Genomic DNA, 27,275 nt, shown 5'->3' with positions numbered 1-27,275 from the left:
TGAACACATTCAGAAAAGTCATTTTTCATGCTGCAATTTCCTTCTCTCCTTACAGGAGACATAAACTCCAGCAGGGTTACACCTAGGCTTTGTCTGTGTGCTCTCCCATTGCTGATTATTTACCACATTTTGGCAAAACTAATCTTGTGGTTTCATCATGTGTCTGTCACTTTTTAAAGACTTGTATTGTCCGTTTGTCTCCTGAAGAATTTTTGTACTCTTTCCATGTTTTGTGGAGATTTGGGCTCAGAGACATCTCTGTGCACCATGTCTAAGTTAGCTTCTGGTTATGTCCATCTTGTATTTAGGTTTTTGATTTTTCAGACAGTGTTTCTCTGTGTTACAGTCCTGGCTGTCCAAGAACTAGCTCTCATAGACTCCAGGCTGGCCTTGAAATCACAGAGATCCACCTGCCTTTCCCTCTCAACTGTGAGGATTGAAGGCGTGTGTCACCACTTCCAGGCCAATCTTGTATTTTTCTTTGCAGGGAGTCATAAGGGGTAATGTAGAGATGAACTCATGATCATTCATTCACACCTTACTGCTATAATGATGTTTTCACTTGGCTGAATAGGTGGCTTAGCCGATGGGAACACTGGCTGCTCATACATAGGGTCTGACTTTGTCTCCCAGCACCTACGACTCTCTTTAACTCCAGCTGCAGGGGATCAGATACCCTCTTGAGGCTCCACTGGTACCTGGCATTCACTTGGTATATGCAGTGAGAAACTCAAGTCCTCAGGCTTAGCAGCCACAAATTTTACCCACTGTCACAGTACTAAGGCATTTATTTGGGGTTCTGAGAAAATGTTGTGAACATGTGTTTAGTCCTCAGAATAACACATTCCACAAGAAAGGAAAAAGATAAAAAAGAGATAGTAGTTTATCACTTTCAGTTACAAAAAGGTTTTATTATTCCAATTGTTCTGTTTTCCTCTACTCTTCAATAAAAATATGTTTACAATCTGGAAAGAAGGCAACAGTTTATAGAATTAATGCTTTAACTTATCAGGGAAATGTATATGGTATGCAAAACTGATAACCTAATCTTTTTGTTTTTTCAAGACAGGGTTTCTCTGTAGCTTTGGATCCTGTCCTGTAACTAGCTCTTCTAGTCCAGGCTGGCCTCAAACTCATAGAGATACACCTGCTTCTGCCTCCTGAGAGCTAGAATTAAAGGCATGTGTCACCACCAGGCAGCTAGTAACCTAATCTTGATCAACATATGAAGTGAGATAAAAGTCAACACTACAATGTTGTCTTATGATCTCCACATAGCTGCCAGGCCTAAAACCTCATAATCATATTGCACACACACACACACACACACACACACACACACACACACACACACACACGTATGTATGTATGTATGTATGTATATATATATATATATATATATATATCAGAAGCTCTTTTCAAATAAATCTCATTGATATTACATTATATGGCATCTCTGGGTAATTCCCCTCAAAGGGGAATAACTAATGGGCACAAGAAGATGCACAGATCTTCAAATAACATATACATTTCAATAGAACATCAAGCTTTACTGTGAAATATACACCTGAGGATTATTTACATTACTACACCTGTACAAGTTTGATGAAAATGTTGCTGTGGATACACATATGAGGGATTTAATGTTTCTTATATTCTCCTCTATTAAGCACTTTAACACTAACTTTGTGAAAATGTGTTGACATAACAGCAAACATTGGGGAACATCACCAGCCCTTGGACTTACACTCAAGAGACTTACACATGACAATTATTAGTACATATATATCCATAACCAGTTATTGACATAGAAGATAAGCTGGATAACAAACAACATCTCAAGAGAATTTGAAAACTATGAAAAACAAAACCAGCAACAACAATTGCTACCCTTTCACAGACACCCTTCCTTGAAAAGCATGATCACACACTGCATATTTAATTGAACAATGTAAGACTTAGATGATGGGCATTTAATTCTATATATTTCAGCAGAATTGTACCTATCACTAAGGAAAATCACAGTATGAGAGGTAGAAGAGTCAGAGAAGGAATACAAAGACCACAAAATAAACTCCAAAAAGTGAATTTGCTAAATGTATAGAACACTTTAATACCTGTGTCAAATGCTGCAATTTAGACACCACAATGCTGTGATCGCCACCATAAGTCTTGAGTGATGATAGTAAATAAGTAACTTCATTCATAATGAAAAAGCATGAAACTAGAATTTCTTGAAACTACAGACAACTGTGATGTCTAAAGTCTTTGCCAAATAATTTACACAAAAATGGTATTTCTCTTGCAGTATTTTTTCCTATTACCTGATAGCAAAATGGTACAAAAAGTCGTTAAAATTTTTACAGGCCTATAGATATGGACAAGTAGTTATGTCAAGTTCATTGCCAGAGAAAAAGTCAGGTTTTTAAGAGCATCACGTAGTTTCTGCTACAGGAATACACAAGAGTCTAACGTTCTTGGGAACAATCATGAACATTCACATACCTCACAAAGACACAATGACATCACATAATGAAAATAAATCAAATGTTTAAGCAAACAAATTTTCACACATGAGTGTTTGCCTTCTATGAACTTTCTTTCTTGTAACCCAGGTGTTGAGGCATTTAAAGGCTTACTTACAGAGTTTTTCTGCATTATGAATGGGTTCATGTAACAGAAAGCAAGCATGTAGACTTGAAGTTAGAGAAATAAATTGTTTTCAACTGGTGGCATCATTTGGGAAGATTTAGGAAACAATGTCCTCCTTTAAGAAATATGTCATGAGGGTTATAACTGAGAGTATCCCCACACCGTTTCAAGTTCCTATACCTGGTTAATGCTGAATGCTGAGGATGTGATTTCTTAGACTCCCAATGTAGCTGCCATATGTGACACTTGTTGTAGACCAGGCTGGCCTTGAACTCAGAGAGATTATTCTGTCTCTGCCTCCTGAGTGTTGGGATTAATTAAAGTGTTATCCCGATACAGTATGACCAGAGCAATTTTTAAGGGTAATCAGTGTGGTAAAGTTTTCCTCTTTTTTGTTTTCTTTATACAGGAATAAAACTTGTAGTGGATAATAGGTCAGTTGAAGCCTTGCTTTCAAAGTGATCCTGTAAACCTCTGGAATTGAGGGTCAAATTAAAATATTTCATAAATTGAATTAGACATTATGTTTTATCACAAAAAGAAGAGACACTCATACACATCTACAAAATTTCACATCTGGGTAAGTATATTTATGTAATCAAAGAAAAGAGTAAAATAAGAGTTACCTTATCACTGAATTCACAGGACACATCTTACACACACACACACACACATTTTACATATTTGTTTTTTACATACAAATACTTTATTATACAACATACATAAGAAATATAAAAGAATAAGAAGTTTGAATATCGGCATCATAACAAACAGGCGGCAGTTCAACATCCAGGGTGGAGACAGGATGGAAGGAGACTGCAGGGGATCAGATTCCCACGCTAGAAAGGGTGTCTTCAGAGGTGAAGGGGATCCAGGTGCAGCAGCTTCTCAACCATGTTTTCCTCACTCAGGACCATGAGAGGCATGCCATTCAAGAAAAGATGTGCAACCTGGTGCTCCTCAGGCAGGACAAAACTCTCAAAATCAAGAGGATTGAAGGGGAAGAACTTTTCTATTTCTGGATAGATGTCATCAGGAGCAGAAACAGAGCTTTGTATCTTAGCTGCATTCTCAGCGATCTTCTTCACAGTTGAAGCTGGCTGTTTTTGTTTGAGCGGCCTAGTAGTCGTCACTGACTTTTCTGTAACCCTGTTGACAGTTTACAGAGCCCTTCTGCTGGCTTTAGGCAAGGCTGGAGCATTGCCAGCTTGAGACACTGAGACCTGCAATTTCCCATCTAATGCCTTGATACCAGACCGCAGCTTCAACCTATCCTTAGATGCCAAATGGCTGCCTGGTTCTTTATTATCCTTATCAACAAAGATCAGAGTAGCCATCCTGGATTACTCCAAGACTGCACCCTTTTTACATATTTGAAAGGAAATGGATCAACTAAGTTTTAAATTAGCTTTATGATCCTTACTGCATTCTTAAGATTTCCTATAGTATAATACAGACTACATAATAAAGTTTATTAGGACAACCAAAAATGCAAAAGTAAATATACAGTCCTACATTCACAGGGCTTTTCTTCAATGTGTGTTTGTTGATGTCTTCCCAATAAAGTTGGAAAACTATTTAAATATAAACTTCTATCACATTCAGCAAGTCTACTCAATTTTGAAATACTAAATATCTTTCATATCTTCTCATTATTCTGAATGAGAATACCCATACCTATAAACTCGCTTGTGTTCAGAGGGACATATGATATTCTTATTAAATTATGAATGAATAAATGTTATTTTTCCATTGAATTGACCCAGTTTGAGGTCACTGCATTCTAGAATAATCCAACCAACAATAAAATAATGTGTGATTCTGCCATTGTAACTGGATATTTATTTTAAATAATATATTCATATAATTCAGATGCTTCCCATAATTCATCCATGACATAGGCATTATAATGTAATCACCAAGTCATGTTAGAAGGAAACTCAATAGGAAGTTCACATATGCGAATCTTTGATTCTTAGATAGGATACAACCCTGAAAAAGAAATGCCAGTTAAAAGACTGATGTAGGAGGGTCTTCTATCTATCTGTTGCTTTCATTGGTTAATTAATAAAGAGACTGCTTGGCCTGATAGGTCAGAACATAGGTAGTCGGAGTAGACAGAACTGAATTCTGGGAGGAAGAAAGCAGGGTCAGAGAGTGCTGCCCACCATGAAGCTGCCAGGTCAGACATGCTGAATCTTTCCTGATAAACCACGACCTCGTGGTGAGATACAGATTATTAGAAATGGGTTGAATCACTATGTGAGAGTGAGCCAATAAGAGGCTGGAGGTAATGGGCCAGGCAGTGTTTAAATGAATACAGTTTCCATGTAATTATTTCAGGTGTAAGCTAGCCGGGATCCAGGCAGGAATGCAGTCCGCTGCTCCTTCTACAAAAGACATACACAGAGAGAGACAAGTGAGCAGATCAACAGTAATGAGAACACATCAGAGAAATAGTATGGACAATTTTTAACTAGGAAAGAGATGGAAACTTGAGTATACTGGCTCATGCCTTTAATACCAGCACTTGATGTAAAAGCAGATGAAGTAATTTGAATTGGATGCCAGTCGTAGCCTATACAGACAGTTTCAGGTAAGACAGAATTACAAATTAATAAAACCCTGTCTCCTCCCAAAAATCAGTCAAAGAAAATGTAAAGGAAATCAGAGGTTTTTATTGAAGTTCCTAAAAAGGTTTTACATTCAGTTCAGTTCTACACTCATCTTCCAGAGCCTGTAGTGACCCAGTTTACACTGTAACAAAATGAGATCTTACTGAAAGGGAGTGTATGCTTAAACACTTACAAATGGATCAAAGAAAACATCAGCACTGTAAATATCGACCATAGTAATATAGGGCAGGAGAGAAAACTCAGCACTTCAGTGGTTTTGCTGGTCTTCTAGAGAGGTGGGTTTGAATGCTGGTACTTACATGGTGGCTTAAAACTACCCATTACTTTAACTTCATGGCTCTGAGATCTCTTCTGACTACTAAGAGAAACAGGCATGAACATGGTTAATACCCCTGCATATAGGAAGAAACTCACATTCATCCAATAGAATTTTAAAGAAAACCAGGCAGGTAGCAAGCATGTCATACACATCCAATACAATGACTCAGAAGGCACAGGTATTAATTTCCTAGATACTGCTATCCATAGAAAGAGAATGATAACCTCTACAGAACTTCAAAATTAAGATATAGGGAAGCACAGCATAGCATCATGTGCTTGGAATTTACAAAAGTCTACATTCCAACTCATCAACCAATAAAAAGAAATATAAAAAACAAGCATGTTGTCTACCATTAATCCCTCTCTGCAGAAGGAAGAATCATTCATATAACTTGTTGAAGAAAGCATGGTCTAAGGAGGTACTTTCAGGACAGCTAGAGCTACACAGAAAAACATTGTTTTTCAAAAAAAAATAAAAACAAAAAAATAAAATAAAAATCAGAATAGCAAAAGGGATTAACAAGGAACAGCAATTGCTTCAACTCCATGTCTTGTCATTTAATGATACCACCTATAGTGGTGGTGAAGTCATGAGAAAAGGACACAAATAAACAGAAATGGGTTGAGGATATAAACATGTAAATCCAATAAAAAAGGTGAAATTTCATACAAATGTCTCTTCCTACTCAAAGTACCATAAATACAACAAAATAGGCCACCAAGGAGAGAGAACTCTTCAAATACTTCATCCTATCTGAGAGCTTGTCCTTAACATGACTGCATTCTGACCCAGATCCCTAAACATGTTTAGTCATCTCATGGTGAAAAAGTATTTAGTCTATCTTCAATGACCGTCATTGGCTAGAACAGTCCCTGAACTGTTTCAATTTCAGTTTTCATAAAGCACTCATGCTAATGAGTTTATTTGGCCATAACCATTCCAAAAAAGTCATACCTGCTACTAGTGCCATTTCCAAGGAGATTATGGGGGCCACCTGCATGTAAACTATCACAGTTCAATTGCTGAATCTTGAGATAGATAAATCCGCAATTATCTGAAGAACTAACATATTAACTTCAATAGTGGCTATACGGTTTTGCATTCCCAGCAGCAATGGAGAAGTCTTCTGCTTGACCCACATTTTTCCAGAATGAGTTTCCCTTGTATTATTGAATCTAGTCTGTCTGTGAGGTATAAGGTGAATTCTAAAACCCATTTTTATTTACAATTTATGAATGGCTAAGGATGTTAAACATTGACTTAAGTGTTTCCAAGCCAGTTTAGATTCCTCTATTTAAAATTCTTTGTTTAGATCTGTACCACATTTTTTGATTAATTTATTTGTTGATGGGTAGCTTCTTGAGTTCTTTTGCCTTCTGAGCAAGTAAATGCAAACCATGTAGACTAGCATGAAATATCCTCACTGTAATGGATATTAGCTGTTGAATAAAGAATAATCACAGTACAATCCACAGACCCAGAGTGGAAAAGTAACAAGGATGGCTGTATCAGTGGGTGCATGGATACTCCATGGAAAAGGAAAATGACTATATTTTGCAGGTGGACGCAGGGCAAAAAGAGGAACAATCAGGAGTGATAGGAAAAGATGCAGTAGCAACTTTCTACAAGCTAAGAGGTGACACTAGTGAAAACTCCCAGTAACTCAGATATGGAGCCTGAACTGGCCATCTCCTATAATCACATACAATTTTAAGTGGTTGGAATAGGAAACATAGGTAACCCTAAAATATATGACACATACTTGTGTCTGGAAGATATACCAGGGAATAGGTGGCTCAAGTTGGTGTAGTGGCAAACCAATGGCTGGCCTAACGTTAGGACCAAGAGAGTCAACATGAACACGTAGATGCACAGGCATCCAAAGTTAGATGGCTCAGAGAATTAGGATAGAACCACACACAAATAACAAAAAAGAAAACAGTCAACGTAATGATACCTAACTCTATGTCCAACGGCTCTCCAGTACTCTAATTCTGTTAAGCTTTGTTGAGTACAACACGTCTTTTTCTTGGGCTATTCCACTTCCCCTTAGAGGCTCTGCTCATCAGAAAACCTATGACCCTGGCATCCCAAGCGTCTTGCATAGTTAAAAAAAATTCCATCCTTCCAATATCGAAGATCCACTTATCATCTTCCAGGCTCCTCCACAGGTCTTATGTCAATACACTGACTCTGCCCTCTGCAGTACACACAACTTGTCTCCTAGACTCAGACTGGCTAAATTCCACTGCCCCTGCTGTCCTTTGTGGTCATCTCATAGTGCTGGCATCTCCAAAACTGTTTCTGTATATGTGCCTGGTCTGTATCCATTTCTGCATAGGTCCCTGACTTGGGGTTGGTCCTGTAGAGGACTTTGGCTATGATCTACTCTCTCAGAGTTCCCAGGCTTGGGTGTACACAGACCCATAGAGGACCTGACTCAGGCTTATTCCCTCAGAGGTCCCAGACTCACACATGGACCTGCAGAGTTTTCTGGTTCCTTCCTATTCCCTAAGACATTCCAGATCAATGCCCAGACCCACAGAAGTCCTGGCTCAGGCCTACTCCGAGGTCCCAGACTCATGCCTGGATCAGCAGAGATCTCTGGCTCCTGCCTATTCCCTCGCAGGTCAAGATTCACACCCAGACCCACAGAGGTCCTGACTCAGGCCTAGTTTCTCTGAGGTCCTAGACTCACTCCCAGACCCACAGGAGTCCTGGCTTAGGTCTACTCTCTTGAAGGTCCCAGATTCATGTCTGGGCCAGCAGCGATCTCTGTCTCAGGCTTACTCGGTCAATAATTGCTCCTCTGTTCCTCTTTCTGTGGAGTTCTCTGTCTCAGGTCTGCTGTGGCCCAGGTTGCTAGCTCAATCCTGGATCCACAAATATCCCTGGACTGGATCCACTCTGCTCCCTTGGAGATTGATTTCTCAGGGCTACTCCTAGGTATCTGTTTCAGTCCTATTTTTTTGAGACATCATTTATCTGTGTATGCCTGAATCACATTCTCTGGACCAGGCTGGTCACAAACTCAGAAAAGAAAATTGCTTCTGTTTCCTGTGTGATCAGTTTAAAGATGTGCACTCACACTAAGCCGGTAGGGGTGGATCTTATCACATCAAATAATCATTTATTGTCTACTAAGTAAAGAAGAAAAAGCAGAGGGCCAACATAGCCCTCAATAAGTAGGTAGAGTGCACACTGCATTATTTAAGAATTTTGAAGCCTCAAAGTCTACTCACTTGGGCAAAACTCTTTCAGAGGGTCAAAACTTTACTCCTTCTAAAATAGTTTACCAACTGAAAAACAAGAATTCAAAAATGTGGCGCAATGGTTGCCATTCCCATTTAACAAACACATTTCTCCAACTGACTCATCTGACTACACTCTACCTTATGCTTAAGGGAGACTATTGTTTCCAACGTGAAATGGTACAGAATGAACATTCCTAGTTCATGAAGAAAGATTCTGAGCATAATAAGGATTGAACAGACTAAAGTAAGACCAAAATTCAGAAGGAAAAATATCAAATCTTGTAGCACCTTGTTAAAGGGATTCCTCTTGAGGCTCCAGCATAAATTATAGGAAATATTCAAGCTGTATTTGCCCAGTGTAGGAATAAAGGTTGCTGTTTGTCTTCCAATTGGACAGGGAGGCAAATGAGACAAGTTTTAATACCAGTTATGCTTTATTTTGTGGGGCTTTTAAAATTTTGTTTTTGAAGACAGGGTTTTTGGTGTAAAAATTCTGACAGTTCTGGAACTCACTTTGTAGATAGGCTAGCCTTGAAATCACAGAGAACCTCCTGCCTCTGTCTCTCGAGTACTGGGATTAAAGATGCGTACAATGACTTCCCAGACCAGTTTTGCTTTTGTGAGTTGCCTGCTTTTATAGCTGCCAGTGGCCATGTAAGAGGAGAAGCAGGTGACAATTGAAGTTTGAGGTGTCAGTTAACCTGAAGTAGAATTTCTGATTGGTGAATCTGTATAAGCAAGGCCCCTACCCCTAGGATCCTAGGATTTCTTTTTCATCTTCTGAGTCTTAACAAGTTTGCTGCTGCTATCTTTTTTTTGACATCTGGCCTGATGAGAATGGATGTGAGGAAATGACCACTGCCTATAATGTCATTGGCTTATGGAATCTTTCCATTATATTGGAATGTCTACATGTGAATTACTATGAAGACAATTTCTTCTCATGTCGTACTGTCCAATTGATAATGGTGCTAGTTGAAAAGGAGTTCTGATGATAAAAATACAAACTAGTGTCACATAGCTTAAATGTATGTCTTCAATGACAGATCCAGCTATGTAAGCAGTCATAAATTCTGTTACTGCTTCATCCAGTGCTCTCCACCATGTACCTAATTTTCCCCCAGAAATATTAGAGGAAAGGTAAGCAATGGGTAAGACATATAACAGAAATTATAACATGCAACAAAAAAAAAGACAAGAGAAGTCAATAGATGTAGAAATAGTAGATTCATGACCATCCTTTAATTAAATGACCATCCTTTTAATTATGGACATAGCAATCGATCTATACTTTCCATTTTATTACCCCCAGTAGCAGTGGGAATGCATATGTCAATTTCCCTATGCTGTCTTGACACACCCTGAAAACAATATACATTGGTGAGAGGGAGATGGCTGTCAGTGCGCTGCCTGCATAGAAAGCGTAGGGACATAATATGGAAACCCAGCACTCATATTTTAAATAATGTCATGGTCGTTTGCATCTGTTATCATATATGCTTGAAGTTTGCTTTTCTTTTCCAGCTTGATACAAGGTAGGGTCAGGTGGAAAGAAGGAACCTTAGTTGAGCAAATACCTCTATCACAGTGGCCTGAAGGCAAGTTTATCAAGCATTTTCTTGTCCAATGCTTAACTTAAGATGGACAGCCCTCTATGAATGGCACTACACCTGCAGTGTTGATTTGGGGTGGTTTAAGAAAGTAAGCTGAGCAAAACACATTAGAAAAATTATCCATTATGATCAAGTCGGCTTCATTCCAGAGATGCAGGGCTGGTTCAACATACGCAAATCTATCAATGTAATCCATCATATAAATAAACTGAAAGAAAAAAACCATATGATCATCTCACTAGATGCTGAAAAAGCATTTGACAAAATTCAACACCCATTTATGATAAAGGTGTTGGAGAGACTGGGGATACAAGGATCATACCTAAATATAATAAAAGCAATATACAGCAAGCCAACAGCTAACATCAAACTGAATGGAGAGAAACTCAAAGCCTTTCCACTAAAATCAGGAACGCGACAAGGCTGTCCACTCTCTCCATACCTCTTCAATATAGTGCTTGAAGTTCTAGCCATAGCAATAAGACAACATAAGGAGATCAAGGGGATTCGTATTGGAAAGGATGAAGTTAAACTTTCGTTATTTGCAGACGATATGATAGTGTACATCAGCGACCCCAAAAACTCTACCAAAGAACTCCTACAGCTGATAAACACCTTTAGTAACGTGGCAGGATACAAGATGAACTCCAAAAAATCAGTGGCCCTCCTATACACAAAGGATAAAGAAGCAGAGAGGGAAATCAGAGAAACATCACCTTTCACGATAGCCACAAATAGCATAAAATATCTTGGGGTTACTCTAACCAAGGAAGTGAAAGACCTATTTGACAAGAACTTTAAGTCTTTGAAGAAAGAAATTGAGGAGGATACCAGAAAATGGAAAGACCTCCCCTGCTCTTGGATTGGGAGAATCAACATAGTAAAAATGACAATTTTTAATAAATAAATAAAGAAAAGAAAGGATTGTGAGTTTAGAATGTTAGTTTTGTCAATTAGTCGTTAATTATTAGAATGTACTTTGATGAAGAATTGTTACATAGATTTTACCTCGTATGCATCTATGGGACCATGGTTGCATTTGAAATAGACCTGATCAGTAAAATTTGTCATTAAGGCAATAATAATCCATTTTATCTATGACAGGGCATTACCAACTGTGTCCAAACATACATAGCAAGATCATGAAAGCAGAACAGTAGTCAGAAATACATAAGGAGAGTATCTGATAACATATACATTACAGGCTCAGGGGCAGAATATAGACATTTAGTGATAGAATATTTTTAAAGGGCAGTCTAGTCTCTGGGGTATAGAGTTTAACACAGCAAAAAGGTGACATAAGATGTGAAGTTCTCTCATAGTTGCTTCCTGCTGATAAGGGGAGAAGTTGTAGATCCTGTGTTGAAGTCTGGGACATAGTGGAAACCCATGGAGACCAGGGAAGAGCAGGCTGCCTCAGACTCTGTGAGGCCTGCAGGTGGCCTTGGAGCAGTCTGTGTCAGGAGAATGCAATAGGGATTCCTTGGGTGAGAGCTGCAGGGAGAGCTGGGGGGCAAAGTGCACAGCTGTGGCAAGGAAGCTGCCTAGCAATCTCTAACACCTTAAATGATTATAAATCTGGTGGAATAAATACATGGTAATGGAAGACTATGAAGTTAAGGAATCTTAAAGAATAAACTTTATCTTTTAGGTGCACACTTGAAATGTTTAAATCCAAAGTTTTGGCAGATTAGAGAAAGGCAAACCGAGCAAGGGAAAGTTCCTCTCCTACACAAAAGAATTTGGCAGGTGGAAAAACTAACTCTAAGCAAATAATACTTACCTGAGTTTATTTTTACTTGTGACCATGTTGCTGGATATAAATCGATCTTTGAAGATCATTAGAATTGTTCTTACGAGGGAAAAATGTTAGATCTATCAGGTTACTACCATTTGTGGTCTGTATTTTATGTGGAAGAAGCAAAGAGACAGCTATTTTGCGGCTATATTTTATCTATACTTGTAAGGTAAATGGCACTTAATAAGAAGACAACTATACAGTTGAAGAAATAGGTCCCTAGTATTAGAATGAAAAAAAAAAATGTTTAGAGTTAAATGAAGACTATAGGTTTTCAATTTAAAGAGCAAATAGTGGCATGATTTTTTTCTTGGTTGGCTGAGATGGCCTAGGAGTGTAGGAGAGTGGCAGCTTGCAGATACCTGAGCAGCTGGGATAGACAGTGAAAGAGCAGGGGGGAGGGGCAGAGACAGCTGTGTGGGAGAGCACAGACAATTAGAAAGAGTTAATATGAAATATAAAGTAAGATTTATTTTATTATCTTGAATGTCTCCAATCGAAGTACAAAACTCCTGTAGAGTTTTTACAAGTCATCGGAGAAAGCATCCTCTCAGGGATATGATCTTGTATGGGCTAGCAGGAACTCTCTGTGCATGGCCACTTATTTTTGTAAACACAACTAGAGCAGGAAAGCTTCACCATGAAAGAAAGACAGGTTTTAGTGTAGCAACAGGAAGAAAAGCTGTAAGAATAGTTTATGCAATGTCGAGAAATCATCATTTGGGATTTTAAAGCAGCTGAAATAGTCTCTGCACAGAGCCTAAAGCTGTGGACCCCTAAGTGAAACTTCATTTGTAGTTTAAAGAAGAAGCACCAGGAGTAGGTACCTGGGCTGCCTACAAGATGGTTTTAGGGCTTAAAGTACAAGTTTGATCATTTAGCTTTAGTAAGTTACAGTAAAGAAATCTGTTCAGAGCAGGCAGGAATCTGAACTCCACTTAAGGTCTATTGACCTGGCAGCAGTGCACTCATTCACGGTGCAGTGTTTGTGGCTCCAACATCCTCTCCTTGTTTCAACTGCTTAGAGCAAAAGGTGGAAACATCTGATCTAAACAACCTCTAGAGGTTGCTAGTCTTTGGCAAAAGTACTCTTGGACCAAGGGACAGATGTTTCCCCTGGTTGGTTACATAGTTAGCCTTGTTACCCAACACCCTATGCCTACTGGGGAAAAAAAAACCAGTTCAGTAAAAAGGCAGCCTTACCTTGCTTCTGATTTTTACTGATTATAAGTCCATTAACTTCTTATCTAATCACTTGAGGATATAGTGTAGCACACAATTCCCCCCTCCTAGATTTCATTGATGATTTCATCTCTCCCTTAATAAACCTCTCCATTCACTATCCACAGCCACCTAGAGTCATAAAGTAAGCTGTCAGCTACTGGTTTGTGTGTAAAAATCCTTATCTGTCTTTTATGGCCATGAAAGAATTTCAGTCCTGGACTCTGCTAGGGCTGGAGAATTGTAAGTGTATAACAACTGAAAATCTTTGCAGCATGGGAGAACAAGAAAGAGAGAACAATAAGGAAACATACATGCTCAGAAAAAAATCACCAGTTAGTGGGTGCATTTTTTAAACTTAAAGATTTTCTTCCCCAATTGTAATGTCTTAGCTGGATCCTAAAGGGATCTGAGGGGCAGGTACTCCAGAGACCCTGTTTACAGCCTTTACCAGAATCAGTAAGTTTGTTCATAATGGTCACTCCAGATACGGACTGCCTTTCCTGCCCCACAACCACATGGCGTCCACAGGAAACTGTTTCTCCTGTTCTGCTCTGAAGGAGAAACCAGGCTCCATATGCAAATCCTTTTCCTGTTACTTCAATGGACAGTTGACTACTTGACTCAAATGGGGAAATTTAAATTCAGGGGTATTTCAGTCATTTAATATAAGAATTTATTTGGATTAGTGAAAAGGACAGGAAGGGCAATGTCCAAAAGGTTAAGTGATTGGGATTAAGGCTACCTTACACAACATAAGAGAGCTTGTCTCAGAAATACTTTCCTACAAGGCTGCACATGCACCTGCTCTAAAATTATGATGCATTCCCAGGGATAAAGCATATTAAACACTTTGAAGACAGACAAACTAAAATCTGGATAATACCAGCATGCATTCATCTCTGGCTAACGCTAGAAGAGGAGGCAGCCTAGAACAGACTTCTATTCCACATATGCTGGCATCCTTTTTCTTCTTTTAGTTCATGTCCCAAGTTACACATTGAACAAAATAAATAGTGACAGGAGCCTGCAAATCTAGTCATTTAGGAAAATGAAAATTTACAGAGCAAATCTAACTTTTAGATCATATATTATGATATACGCCTAAGAGAAGCACTAAGACATTTCAAAGATGTACCATTTCCACAATCCTCAAACATATGAAAGGGAAACAACACAAAAACAGGGGAAAAATCAAGGACAAGTCATCAACCCCCACTGTGAATGCTGTTATTAAATCAACAGGCTTGCTGAGCTCTTCAAATGTTAGAATAAGGCTGCCTTCTCCTCTGAGAGGGCTAGCTAGATTTTAAAGTCAAAGTTGCTTCCTTGCAGAACAAGGAGTTCAGTTTATCCAGACCTGCACTCTGTCTGTCTCAGGGCTTCATTATATCTTTGGTATGTAGGTATTTGCCTGCCATTTTCTGTGCACAGTACCTAAGAGGCCAGAAGAGGGCATCAGATCCCTTGGGACTGGAATTACAGGAGATGGTTAGCTACCATGATTTCTTGCAATGGATCCTTTTCCTCTTTCACAACAGTGCTCATAGCCGATAAGCTGTCTCTACAGCTGCTTGAATATTTAAAATTTATTTTCACGCATTTTACTTAAAATATATCATATCACTTTCACCCTTCTTTGTTCTCTTCACATGTTCATAAATTATTTTCTTTCAATTTTCTCCTTTTTATACATGTGTGACTAATGGTGTACAAATACATGTCTAAAACCTGCTGAGGCCATTTCTGTTAGTTGTGTATATTTAGTTCCAGGGCTGAACATGTTCCATTGGATACTCAATTAGTTAGCTCATCCCTGCCTGAGTCAAATTCTCCCACTTAAAGAAAAACTCCAGCCATTAATGAACAAAATGATCTGACCCCAGAGTGACCTAGGATTCCTTGGGTAGGAAACATTATCAAAATTAGAAAACTCTTGGTGCAAATACCTCCTCAGACACTTGCAGGTGTAGTTAATGACTCTGAATTTCTAGACCTGCAGCGAACACTCTGAACACTCCTCTGAGCCAATCACAATCTTTTTTGAAACTCTGCCCCCCCCCTTCACAACCTAATGACATGTTCACTAGGCTGAGTAGATGGATCAGCAGCTAACATCACTGGTTGCTTATCCACAGGGCCTGACTTTGCTTCCCAGAACCCACAAAATAGCTCACAATTCTCTTTAACTCAAGTTAAATGAAAGCAGATACCCTCTTTTGCCCTCCACTTTTACCTCCACTTTTGTACTCAGTATATACAATGACAAACTCAAGTCATCAGACAGCAGCAGCAAGCTTTATGTACTGAAAAATATTATGGTATTTTTTGCAGTTCTGAGAAAATGTTACAAACAAATGTTTAGTCCTAAGGATAACATACTCTTATAAAAATGGAAAAAAACAAGAGATAGCAGTTTATCATTTTCAATTGAAAATAAGTTTTATTATTTACGTTGTTTTTTTTTCTCTATCCTTCAATGAAAACATGTCTTTAATCTGAAAAAAGGCAACATTTTCATGGTAGAATGTTTCAATTAATCAGAGTGCTGACATAGTGGTAAATCTGTGTGGTGTGAAAGTCTGGTAACCTAACCTTGATCACCATATGAAGAGAGCCAAGAGTCCACCCAGAATGTTGTCTTATGGTCTTCACAGAACTGTCAGGTCTAAAATTCCATAGTCATTTCACACATACATAAAACAGAAACTTTTTTCAAATAAATCTCATTGATGTTACTTTACCTGGAATCTCTGGATAATTCCCTTAAAAGGAAGTACCTTCATGATGAAGTGACAAATGGATAACTAATGTGGACAGGAAGATGCATGGAACTTTAAATAATGTATACATATTCACAGGATATCAAGTTATATTGTGAAATGTTCAGTTGATTACTAATTATCCCACATTTTACATCTCTACCAGTTTGATGAAAATAATGCTATGGACACACATAACAGGTAATGTTTCTTATACTCTATCCTATTATGCATTTTAACATTAATTTTGATAAAATATGTAGACAAAACACCAAATATTGGAGTCTAACATGTACCCTTGGACTTATATTCAAGAGACTGGCCTATGATGATTATGAGTTCATATGTTTTTATAACTAATTAGTGACATACAAGCTAGACTGGATAGCAAATGTCATCTCAAGGGAATTTGTGACAATAGGAAAAAAGAAATCCAGGAAAAAATTCACCCCCCTTTCACAGACACCATTACTTACAAATCATGAATATACATTGCTTAATATTAAAGTAAATAATGTTTCACTTAGATGATGGACATCTCATTTTATATATTTCAGCAGGAAAATATCTATCACTAAGTGATAGCACAGTAAAAGATATACTAACGTCACAGAAAGAACACAAAATAAACTTCATTGAAAGGATTTGCTAAATAACAATTTAATATCTCTAACTAACCAGAAACCGCAATGGAGAAATGTCCACCATCAGACTTAAGAGAAGATAGTAAATGACTAACCTTCTTCATGATGAAAAAAGATATGAAAGAAGAATTTCTGGACAATAAAGACCACTGTGATGTCAAAAGTCTTTACCATATCATTTACATGAAGAAGATTTTTCTCTTGCAGGTGTTCTTCCCTATTATCTGATGTTAATATAATAAAAAATTTTTTAAAAATATATACAGAGCTACGGACATGGACAAGCAGCTAGAACAAGTTCATTATCAGGATGAAAGTCAGGTTTTTGAGAACATCCCGTAGTCCTGCAACAGGAATACCCATGAGTCTAGCCTGCCTGGGAGCAAGCATGAATATTCATAAACCCACACAAAGGCACACTAAAATTAATCATTCTCAATTAGTGGCATCATTTGGGAAAATTTAGAAAATATTGTCATGCTGGAAGAAATATGTCATGGGTTTGTTCCTGAGAGTATACATTCACACACCATTTCAAGTTCCTAAACCTGATTCATCCTGCAGGCTGAGGATGTGAGTTCTTAGCTTCCCAAGGTAGCGGGCATGTCTGACACTTCTTGTGACAACACTGTCAAGGTGATCATGTAACCGTCTGGAACCCAGAGTCACATTAAACTCTTTTATTAATTGACTTAGACATAATGCTTTATCACAGACACAGAAGAGGCACTCATACACATCTACAAAATTTTACATCTGGATAAGTGATAGGGGAAGCTTTGTTAACCAATCATCTTTAAGAAGTGGAACTAGTTAAGGTGTGGCTTCCTGGAGCCTAGGAGAAATATTGGGAAGGACCAGGTGCTTGCTCTCTGGGTGACTCCTGCAGGACACAGCAGAACTTGGACTTTCCATTCTGTGGTATGAGTTTCCCCTTATAATAAGTAAAAATAGAATTGTTTATCTTTAAGCTAGCCTGATTATTTCCTGAATCGAGCTAACTTCTACACATAAGTGTATTTATATAACTGAAGAAAAGTGAGAAATCAAAAAGGGTTACCTTATTATTGAATTCATAGGACTTCTGTCCATATAATTTTGCAGGTGCAAACAAAATAGAGACTTCATAATGCTTGAACAGATTTGACACTTGTAGACTTGTTTTCTTTCCAGTCTTAAGGAAGTAAATGTGTGTTGGTTGAAGATATTTTCAAGACATTTATAGTCACATTCCCTTCAGTATGAATGTTCTGAGGTCCTCAGAGTTCTGTAATATGCAAAGGCCTTGATAGACCTCATATTCACTAAAAGTTATTCTTGTATAAACACTACCAAGAATAATAAAACTTTACCACACTGATTAGACCTAAAGGGGTTGTCAGGCTGGACTGTGGTGGCATGCCCCTTTCATCCAGCACTTGGGAGACAGAGACAGACAAGTCTCTGTGAGTTAAAGGCCAGCCTCAACTATGAGTGTGTTCCAGAAAAGACTCCAATGCTACAGAGAAAATCATATCTTGAAAAACCAAAAAGTAAAAAAAAAAGAGTTTCTTTGAAGTATGTTTTTTTCAAGATGTTAAAGTATGATGACACACACAAAGGCTCTGCCACATTGGCTAAAATTGTAGATTTCTATTCAGCATGTGTTCTTTGATGGATTTGGACACTTCTACGACATGCAAAGGTTTTACTACATTGATTACATTCATAGAGTTTCTCTCCAGTATGTGTTCTTTTATGTGTTTTTAGATTGCCAAGTTGTGAAAAGGCTTTATCACATTGATTACATGTGTAAGATTTCTCTCCAGTATGTATTCTTTTATGTCTGTGAAGCTCACTATTACTCACAAAAGCTTTATAACATTGATTACATTCATAGGGTTTCTCTCCACTATGTGTCCTTTTGTGACGCTGGAGACTATTGATATATGAAAAGGCTTTACCACATTGATTACATTCATAGGGTTTCTCTCGAGTATGCACTCTTTTGTGTATTTGGAGTTTACAGCGCCGTGAAAAAGCTTTATCACATTGATTACATTTAAAGAGTTTCTCTTCAGTATGTGTTATTTTATGTGTGTGAAGTGCACTATGACTCACAAATGCTTTATAACATTGATTACATTGATAAGGATTCTCTCCAGTATGTGTCCTTTGATGTAATCGAAGACAAATGTTCTGTGAAAAGGCTTTACCACATTGAATACATGTGTAGGGTTTCTCTCCAGTATGTATTCTTTTATGTACTTTGAGACTACATTGACGTGCAAAGAATTTACCACATTCATTACATTCATAGGGTTTCTCTTTAGTATGTGTTCTTTCATGTCTTTTGAGTTCAGAGCATTTTGAAAAAGCTTTATCACATTGATTACATTCATAGGTTTTCTCTCTAGTATGTGGTCTTTTGTGAACTTGGAGACTTCTGACATGTGAAAAGTCTTTACCATATTGATTATATTCATAGGGTTTCTCTCCTGCATGTGTTCCTTTAAGTATTTGCAGACAACTGGGAACTCCAAACGCTTCAGCATATTGAACACTATCATATGGCTTCTCTGCAGAATGAATTTTTTCATGCCTTTGAAGATGACTATAACATGCAAAGGCTTTAACACATTGAGTATATTCAGAGGGTTTCCCTCCATTATGTTTTTTTCATACCTGCAAAGATAATTGGCACATGTAAAAGTTTTACTATGCACATTACACTGATAAATCTTAATATGTGTATGAATTAATTATAGAATTTTGTTTAAGTGTAAAGAGGAATCAGATTTTAAGTTTTACATTCATGGTATTCTTCAGAATAGGATGTTTTGTGTCTTTGAAGAACCTTTGATGGTAAGGGTCTTTTTATAAATGACCCACATTTATAGCATCATTTTATATGAGATTTTTCTTTACATATTTGAAAGGAACTTGATGAACTAAGTTTTAAACGACCTTACATTCTTTTTGCATTCTTATGTTTTCCTGTAGTGCAACACCTACCACAAGAAAGTCTACTAGGACAAAAAAAGTAAGTACACAGTCCAACACTCATAGGGCTTATCTTCAGTGTGAGTTTGCTGATGTCTTCCCAAGGAAGCTTGAAAACCAATTAAATATAACTTTATAGCACATTCAACAAGTCTACCCAGTGTTGAAATACTAAATATCTTTCATATCTTCTCATTATTCTGAAAGAGATACAGTTCGTCTTTCCATTTTGGTAGCTGACTTGTGACATATGACATTCTTATTAAAGGAAGAAGAAATAAACGGTTGTCCATTGAATTCACACAGTTTGACTTTCTGTTCCTCACACACATGTGGTATAGGAATTAATGTTTCTCCAAAAGAGCCTTTTTGATGCACATAAACTAACTCTATGAATGAGTTTGGCAAAGTCACAAGTACATGAGTAACACTGCCTTTACTACATTCTACTTATTTTTTTTCACAGTTTTAAACATATAATTATTATTTATCCAATGTGGATATGTGTGTTCCTTGTGCAACATCTGAGTGGTATGAAACTAAATGGATTGGCAGATCTACAGCATAGTTCTCAATGGGCTATGATTCAAATGGTGGTATCAATTAAGAAATCCTTTCCTTCTCTTCTGATTTTAGAAAAATGCATTGGAAATACAGACCAGTTACCTCATATTGAGGCATATGATTTTATGACACATTAATACTCATCTATATATTTTGAGCTGTGTTTATTTATACTATTATTTTTCTTTAAATCATCCAGGACAAATTACAATTTCTCCAAAGACAAATATATACCAAGTTACAAATAAAAATTACCTTCCATACTTTCTAGCATTTAGATAATGCTCTTCAAAATTATGGTCTTCCCATCTGTAGCCTAAAATATCATAACAGAAAGTAGTGTATTAATGAATATTGTACAAAATTGAATATCTTAAGTGAACTATGCCTTAGTTATTTGGCTCATTCTTACTATTTCTTCAACAAAAATATAGAAAATTTTCAATAAATAATACAGAGTTGACCCCTTATTTTAAAATGTGAAGGACAGTTCACAGTCTTACCAATAGCAGTGAGGTTCCTATATGTCTCCAGCATCACATCTTTGTAGAGAATCTTTTGGTAAGGATTCAGCAAAATCCACTCATCCTGAGTGAAGTCAATGTGCACATCTTCATAGGTCACTGAACTCTAGAATAATCCAACCAACAGTAGAACAAGATATTATTCTTGACATTGAATTCTTCTTTTAAAATGATTTATTTGTATAATGCTGCTGCTTCCCATACTTCTACCATGACATTACATTATAATGTAATCACCAGTCACTTTAGAAGGAAAGTGAAGAGGAGGTTCATATGTGCCATCCCTTGGCCCTTTAAATAGGATACAGCCTTGAGAAAGAAATGCCAATGAACAGACACACAGAGACAGACAAGCTAGCAGATCAACACTACTGAGAAAACATTACAGAAATAATAAGAACAATGATTATCCAAAAAAAGTAATGGGGAAACTGGGTACACTGACTCTTGCCTTTAATCACAGCAATCAATGAAAAAGCAGAAGAATTAAATTGAGTTGGATGTCAGTGAAAGCCTACAGAATAGTTACAGGTAAGACAGTGTTACAAATTAATAAAACCCAGTATACATCAAAAAATCAATAAAATAAAAAATGTAAAAAGAAATCAGAGGTTTTACTGAAGTTCTTACACAAAGTTTTGTCCTCACTTTAGTTCTAAATTCATCGTCCAGAACCCCCAGTGGCCCAGTTTAAACTGTTTCACAATAAGATTTTAATAAAAGGGAGTGCATGTTTAACAGTTACAAATGGACCAAAGAAAACATCAGCCCTGAAAATGATGATCATAAATAAGAAAGAGTAATGGAGCTGGGTCAGCAATTAAGCAGTCTTGCTGTCCTTGCAGATAAGTTGGCACAATTGCCAGTACTAAAAGGAGACTTGTAATTATCCATTACTTCAACTTCATAGGTGCTGAGGCCTCTTGTGACTACCATGAGGAACAGACACACATGTATAAATACCCTTGAATATAGATACCTCATATTCATTGAAAGCATTCAAAACAAACAAACAAACAAACAAACAAAAAAACAGAGGCATGTAGAAAGTCAGTCACCAGCAGTGAAATAATTCAGAAGGTAGAGGTATTAATGTCATGGATTCTACTCTCCTGGGAAAAAGAATGATACCCTCCACCAAACTTCAAATTTAAAGATGTAGGTGTAGTTCAACCTAGAAGCTTATCCTGGAAATGTACTAAAACCTATATTCCAGTCTCATCAGACAGTAAAACAATAAACACACACACAAAAACCAAGCATGTTGCTTTGCAATTATCTCTCTGTACAGAAGCCAGAATCATTTGTATTTCTGAGTTGAGGATAGCATTGTCTAAGGGGATACACTCAAGACCCAGAGCTACACAGAAAAACCATATTTTTCAAAAACAAAGTAAAAACAAAAATTTAAAATAGAACTCAGGATAGCAAAGGCTTAAGAGTGAATAGCAATTGCTTCAACTCCATGACTATATATAATGGCGGCGAAGTCATAACAACAGGACACACAGAACCAAAAATGGGTTGAGGCTATATACATGTAAATCCAATTCCCAATACAGGAATTTCATCCAAATGATTTCTCCTACTAAATGTTCCACAAATACAACTAAAAAAAGCACCCTGGAGAGACATGTGTTCAACCACTTCTTCTAATCTGGGACCTTTTCCTTCAATCAACTACATTCTGACCCTGATCTATAAATATTCATAGTCATTCCACAATAAAAAGTACTTAGTCTAACTTCAATGACTGTCATAGGCTGGAACAGTTTCTGAAGTGATTCAATGTGAAGTCTCTTATAACCATCATGACATAGACTTGACTTGGCCATAACCCAACCAAATAAAGCCACACCTAATAGTGCCACTCCCTAGGAGATTATTGGGTCTAACTACATTCAAACTACCAGAGTGGTTTATCTGAGTCTTAAGGTAGATAGATTACCAATTATCGGATTAAGTGCCATATTGGATTCCATAGTGGCTCTACAGGTTTGCATTCTCAGGAGCATTGGAGGAATGTTCTCCTTACTCAACATCCTTGCCAGCGTGATTTGTCCCTTGTGTTATTGAACCTAGCTATTCTGACAGGTATAAGGTGAATTCTAAAAGCTCTTTTGATGCGCATTTTATTGATGACTAAGTATATAGAACATTTAGTTAAGTGTTTCTAAGGCATTGTAGATTCATCTATTTAGAACTCCTTATTTAAATCTGTACCACATTTTTATTTAATTAATTTATTTCTTAATGTGTTGCTTCTTGAGTTTTTGCTTGTGAGCAAGGAAACCCAAACTACATAGACAAACATGATGTGTATTCATTGTAAGTGGATATTAGCTGTTGAGTAAAGACTAATCACAGTACAATCCACAGATCCAGACAGGGTAAGTGACAAAGATGGCTGTAGCAGGGGGGTGCATGGATCCAAACAGGAAGATTAAATAGACTAGATTTTGTAGGTGTACTCAGAGCAAGAACAGGAAGGATCATGGGAGTAAATGGAGGAATGAAGGGAAAAAACACAGCAAGAAATTACTAGAATAGGAAAGCTGTCAATGGTTGATGTTGAAGCAGTGCAGTAACAACTTTCTGCAATCTTTGAGGGTGATTATAGGTGAGAACTCCCTACAACTCAGAAATGTGGAGCCTGTACTGGCCATCTTCTGTAATCACATATGTTTCCCAGTGGTGGGAATAGGAAACCAAGCCATCCACAAAATATTTGACACACACTTGTTGTGTTTGAATGATATATCAGGAAAATGGTGGCTCAAAATTTGTGTAGTGGCTAACCAATGACTGGCCCAAATTGAGGCCCAAGGTGGCTAGGAAGAACACCTAGATAAGCAGGAATCAGAAGTTGGATGGCTCATAGAACTAGGCTAGAACCTAATACAAGTAACAATAAAGAAAAACAGCCAATGTAATGATACCTAATTCCATGACCAATAGCTCTCCAGGTCTCCAATCCTGTTCAGCTGTGTTGAGAACAGCACACTTCTTTATCTTGGGCTGGTTCCATTCCCCATTAATAACTCTCCTTGGCAGGTAACTTATGACTCTGGGATCTCTAACATCTTGGGTTAGAATTCAATCCTTCCAATATTAAGATCCACTCAAGATCTTCTGTACTCTTCCATAGGCTTTGGGTCAATACACTGACTCTGCCCTCTGCAGTACACATACCTGGTCTTCTACACTCTGGCTGGCTCAATTCCACTGTCACTGCTGTTTTGGTGGTCATCTCACAGTGCTGGCCTCTCCAAAACACTGGTTCTTCTTGCAACTGGATTTCCCTTTCACCAGTAGTTACTCTTAGAATCTCCTCAGGGTGCCGCAACTCTTGGCATGACCGTTTCAGTCCTGGGCATTCAACTGCCAATGAGACTGCACCTTCAGTGATGTCCTTTCCTGACCTTTCACAGTGCCAAGCCTTACATCCATCAATACCTTCAAAACCAATACGACCTGCGTAAAACACATTATAAACTCCATCTATCAGCTTGAGGTACAGCCTTGGCTACCTCTGAATGACAGCTTCTCTGTGCTCTTAGCACTTCCCAGACATTTTCTGGCACTGATACTGGTCTCTGAATCATCATTAAATTTTTAGCTCTAGCCATCCAGCATTAAGTACCCAGCAGAGAAATATTTTGCTTAAATACTCCTGATAACTCGCTCATCACAGCTGATTCTTCAGTCCCAGCTAGCCAGAAACAGAGGATTTAATGCCTTTCTTTTATCCTCAACTTTTTAGCCAGAACCATGTGTCCCAAGCTATCAGGTTCTGCTGCTTACTGGCATTGGAACATGGCAACTTGTTTAATTATGTCTTTACTAGCTTTCTGTCTTTTGCTGCACAAGCTTAGCTATTGGGAAACTTGATCTGTGAACTAAGGTGTCCCTGAACTAACAGAAGTGTGCCAGCCTCTGCAGTCTGAGTGCAAGGATTAAAAGTCAATGTGCCGCCATCCCCTCAGGCCACCAATCCTTTTATTCTATTTCTTAATCTGTTGATGTCCTTGATCAAAAGATTAAGATACATTCCCCTTTTGGGGGCCCTTATCTCCTAAAGTCTGTTTCCTTGCTCAGCTGCTCTTTTTATTGTGTATCTTCAGTAGAGTTACCACTAATATTCACTTGGCAGAGTCTAAGGCTGTGTAGGTAATTCTTTAACAATGGAACGAATCAAAATCTACTTACTTTAGCCTCAGGCAGATTTTTTTTGAACCAAGGCACTTTCTTCACCAAAATATCACAAGAATAATTTCTAAATAACATTCTAAAATTCTTCTCTGAAACCTCTTGAGCCGTCTCCAGATATTTCATATCACTATCAAGGTCACTCTCTTCCATGCTCCTACTAGTACGACCCTGTATGCAGTGCCAAATGCATTCTGTCCTTTTCTTAAACCAACGAATCAAAGACCTTTATTATTCTAAACAAAATCATGATTAGAACTAGCACAGCAACACCCAAGTCCCTGGGGCCAAGTTCTGTTTTAGTTTTTTTTTTCTTTTTTCTTCTTGTAAGGAGACACAATGACCCGAGAAATTCTTATTAAAAAACATTTAATTGAGGTGGCTAATATACAATTTCAGAAGTTGAGTTAATTATCATCATGGCTGGGAGCATGTAAGCTGGAAGCCAGATGTGATACTGGAGCTGAGGGTCCTTTGTTCTTGACTCAGAGGAAACAGGACATAGTCTGACACACTGGGAAGTATCCTGAGAATAAAAGACCTCAAAAACCCACAGCGACATACTTCCTCTCACAAAACCATGCCAACTCCAGAATGGCCACACCTCCCCCTACTTCCACTCTATAAGAGATTACGGGGGCAACTATATCCAACCTACTACAGTGGTATAGCTGAGTCCTGAGGTAGATAGATTACCAATTATCTGAGGAATTACCATATTGATTTCCATACTGACTATACAGGTTTGTATTCCCAGCACCAATGGGAGAATGTTCCATTTTCTCCATGTATTTGCCAGTATGAGATGTCATGGTGTTATTGATCCTAGGCAAACTGATAGGTATAATAAGATGAATCATTAAAGTAGTTTTGATTTGTATTTCCTTGTTAACTAAGAATGTTGAACATTTATTTATGTCTTTTTAAACCAGTTAAATTCATCTGCATAGAGTTCTTTTTTAAATCTTTACCACATTTTTATTTGCTTATTTGATTTGTTGATGTCTAGTTTCCTCAGTTCTATTTTATTCTGAGCAAGTACTTCGAGAACCACATAGACAAACTTGATACGAACTCATATATATGTGGATATTAGCAGTTGAAAAAAGAATAATAACAGTACAATACACCATTTTCTTTAATGATGACAATCTACTTGAAAGTTTCTGTCACCTGAAACTACCCAGAGCTTTCCTCATTAACAAAAAGACTTGTTCATCTCTTTCTGTTCCACTAGTTTAGTTTTTTATTGTAGACCCAAATCAGTCATCTGTAAAAACTATCCAACAGGCTGGGCGGGGGTGGTGCACGCCTTTAATCACAGCACTCGGGAGGCAGAGGCAGGCGGATCTCTGTGAGTTCAAGGCCAGCCTAGTCTACAAGAGCTAGTTCCAGGACAAGCACCAAAAACTAGAGAGAAACCCTGTCTCAATAAAAAAAACTATCCAACAGAATCAATACTTTAAGAAATCAGCCTCTACTTTTTAATTTTGGCTTACTCAATTTTCAGGTAAAGGAGAAAGTAAGAATTGTTTGGGACAAAAATATAATCCAATGACTTCCAGCTTAATTTTTCATGGAGTCTATTTCTGACTGAACTCCTAGTAAGTCCACCTTCACTGTCTGCATTACTCTCAACACTCCATCTTTTCAGTCCCATAAGAATGACTGGTGAAGCTCTGTGTATTCGTTTCTAGGGATTTTGTCATCTCAATCTGATTATCTTCAACAATCCTCCAAAAATCATCAATTCCAAGTCCTTTGCAGTAACAACATCACTCTCTTGTACCACATTTTCTTCTAACTTCCTTGTTATTTGCTGTGGCTTAATTCTAACCAAAAGCATCTTCATGTTTACTTAGTGATCCTGCCAAATCACAAACCCATCATCATGGGAGCTTAGGATAGAAATTCAAGATAGCAACTGAAGTTAGCTTTCTTATCAAGTCAAGCACCATTTACTTGTGAATATTGCCAGACTCAGGGGAAGAGTCTTCCTACATCAGTCAACAATGAACACAATTTCTCACAGACATCTTAACTAATGACTCTGAGTGTTCATGCCCTCAACTGATGTTCTCTCAGAACACTCGA

General features: G+C 37.7%; 1 protein-coding gene and 1 pseudogene across 1 annotated transcript; both read right to left on the bottom strand.

The window, feature by feature from the left end:
* Positions 1-3,361: 3,361 nt before the first annotated feature.
* Positions 3,362-3,989, bottom strand: LOC148123037 (securin pseudogene; annotated as a pseudogene).
* A 13,447-nt stretch (positions 3,990-17,436) lies between these two features.
* On the bottom strand, positions 17,437-23,921 carry LOC148123036 (uncharacterized). Its single transcript, XM_087897900.1, has 7 exons — positions 23,912-23,921; positions 20,952-21,071; positions 20,704-20,764; positions 19,699-19,727; positions 19,470-19,538; positions 18,690-19,301; positions 17,437-17,606 (listed from the first exon to the last, which is right to left on the bottom strand). Exons 1-7 carry the CDS (start codon positions 23,919-23,921, stop codon positions 17,437-17,439), a joined length of 1,071 nt encoding a protein of 356 aa, XP_087754026.1.
* Positions 23,922-27,275: the final 3,354 nt, after the last annotated feature.

The sequence above is a fragment of the Myodes glareolus genome, chromosome 2, assembly GCF_982192425.1.
Source record: "Myodes glareolus chromosome 2, mMyoGla1.1, whole genome shotgun sequence".
NCBI lineage: Eukaryota > Metazoa > Chordata > Mammalia > Rodentia > Cricetidae > Myodes > Myodes glareolus.
This window is presented reverse-complemented; position numbering and strand designations above follow the sequence as displayed.

Bases quoted from the DNA above. Each gene is read 5' to 3' on its own strand.
- LOC148123036 (XM_087897900.1), bottom strand. The intron at 19,539-19,698 runs ATGAATGTAAAA...ATGGAGGGAAAC, and splicing joins ATCCTATTCTGAAGAATACC to CCTCTGAATATACTCAATGT. The intron at 19,302-19,469 runs ATTCTGCAGAGA...ACAAAAGACCAC, and splicing joins TCAAAGGCATGAAAAAATTC to ATACTAGAGAGAAAACCTAT.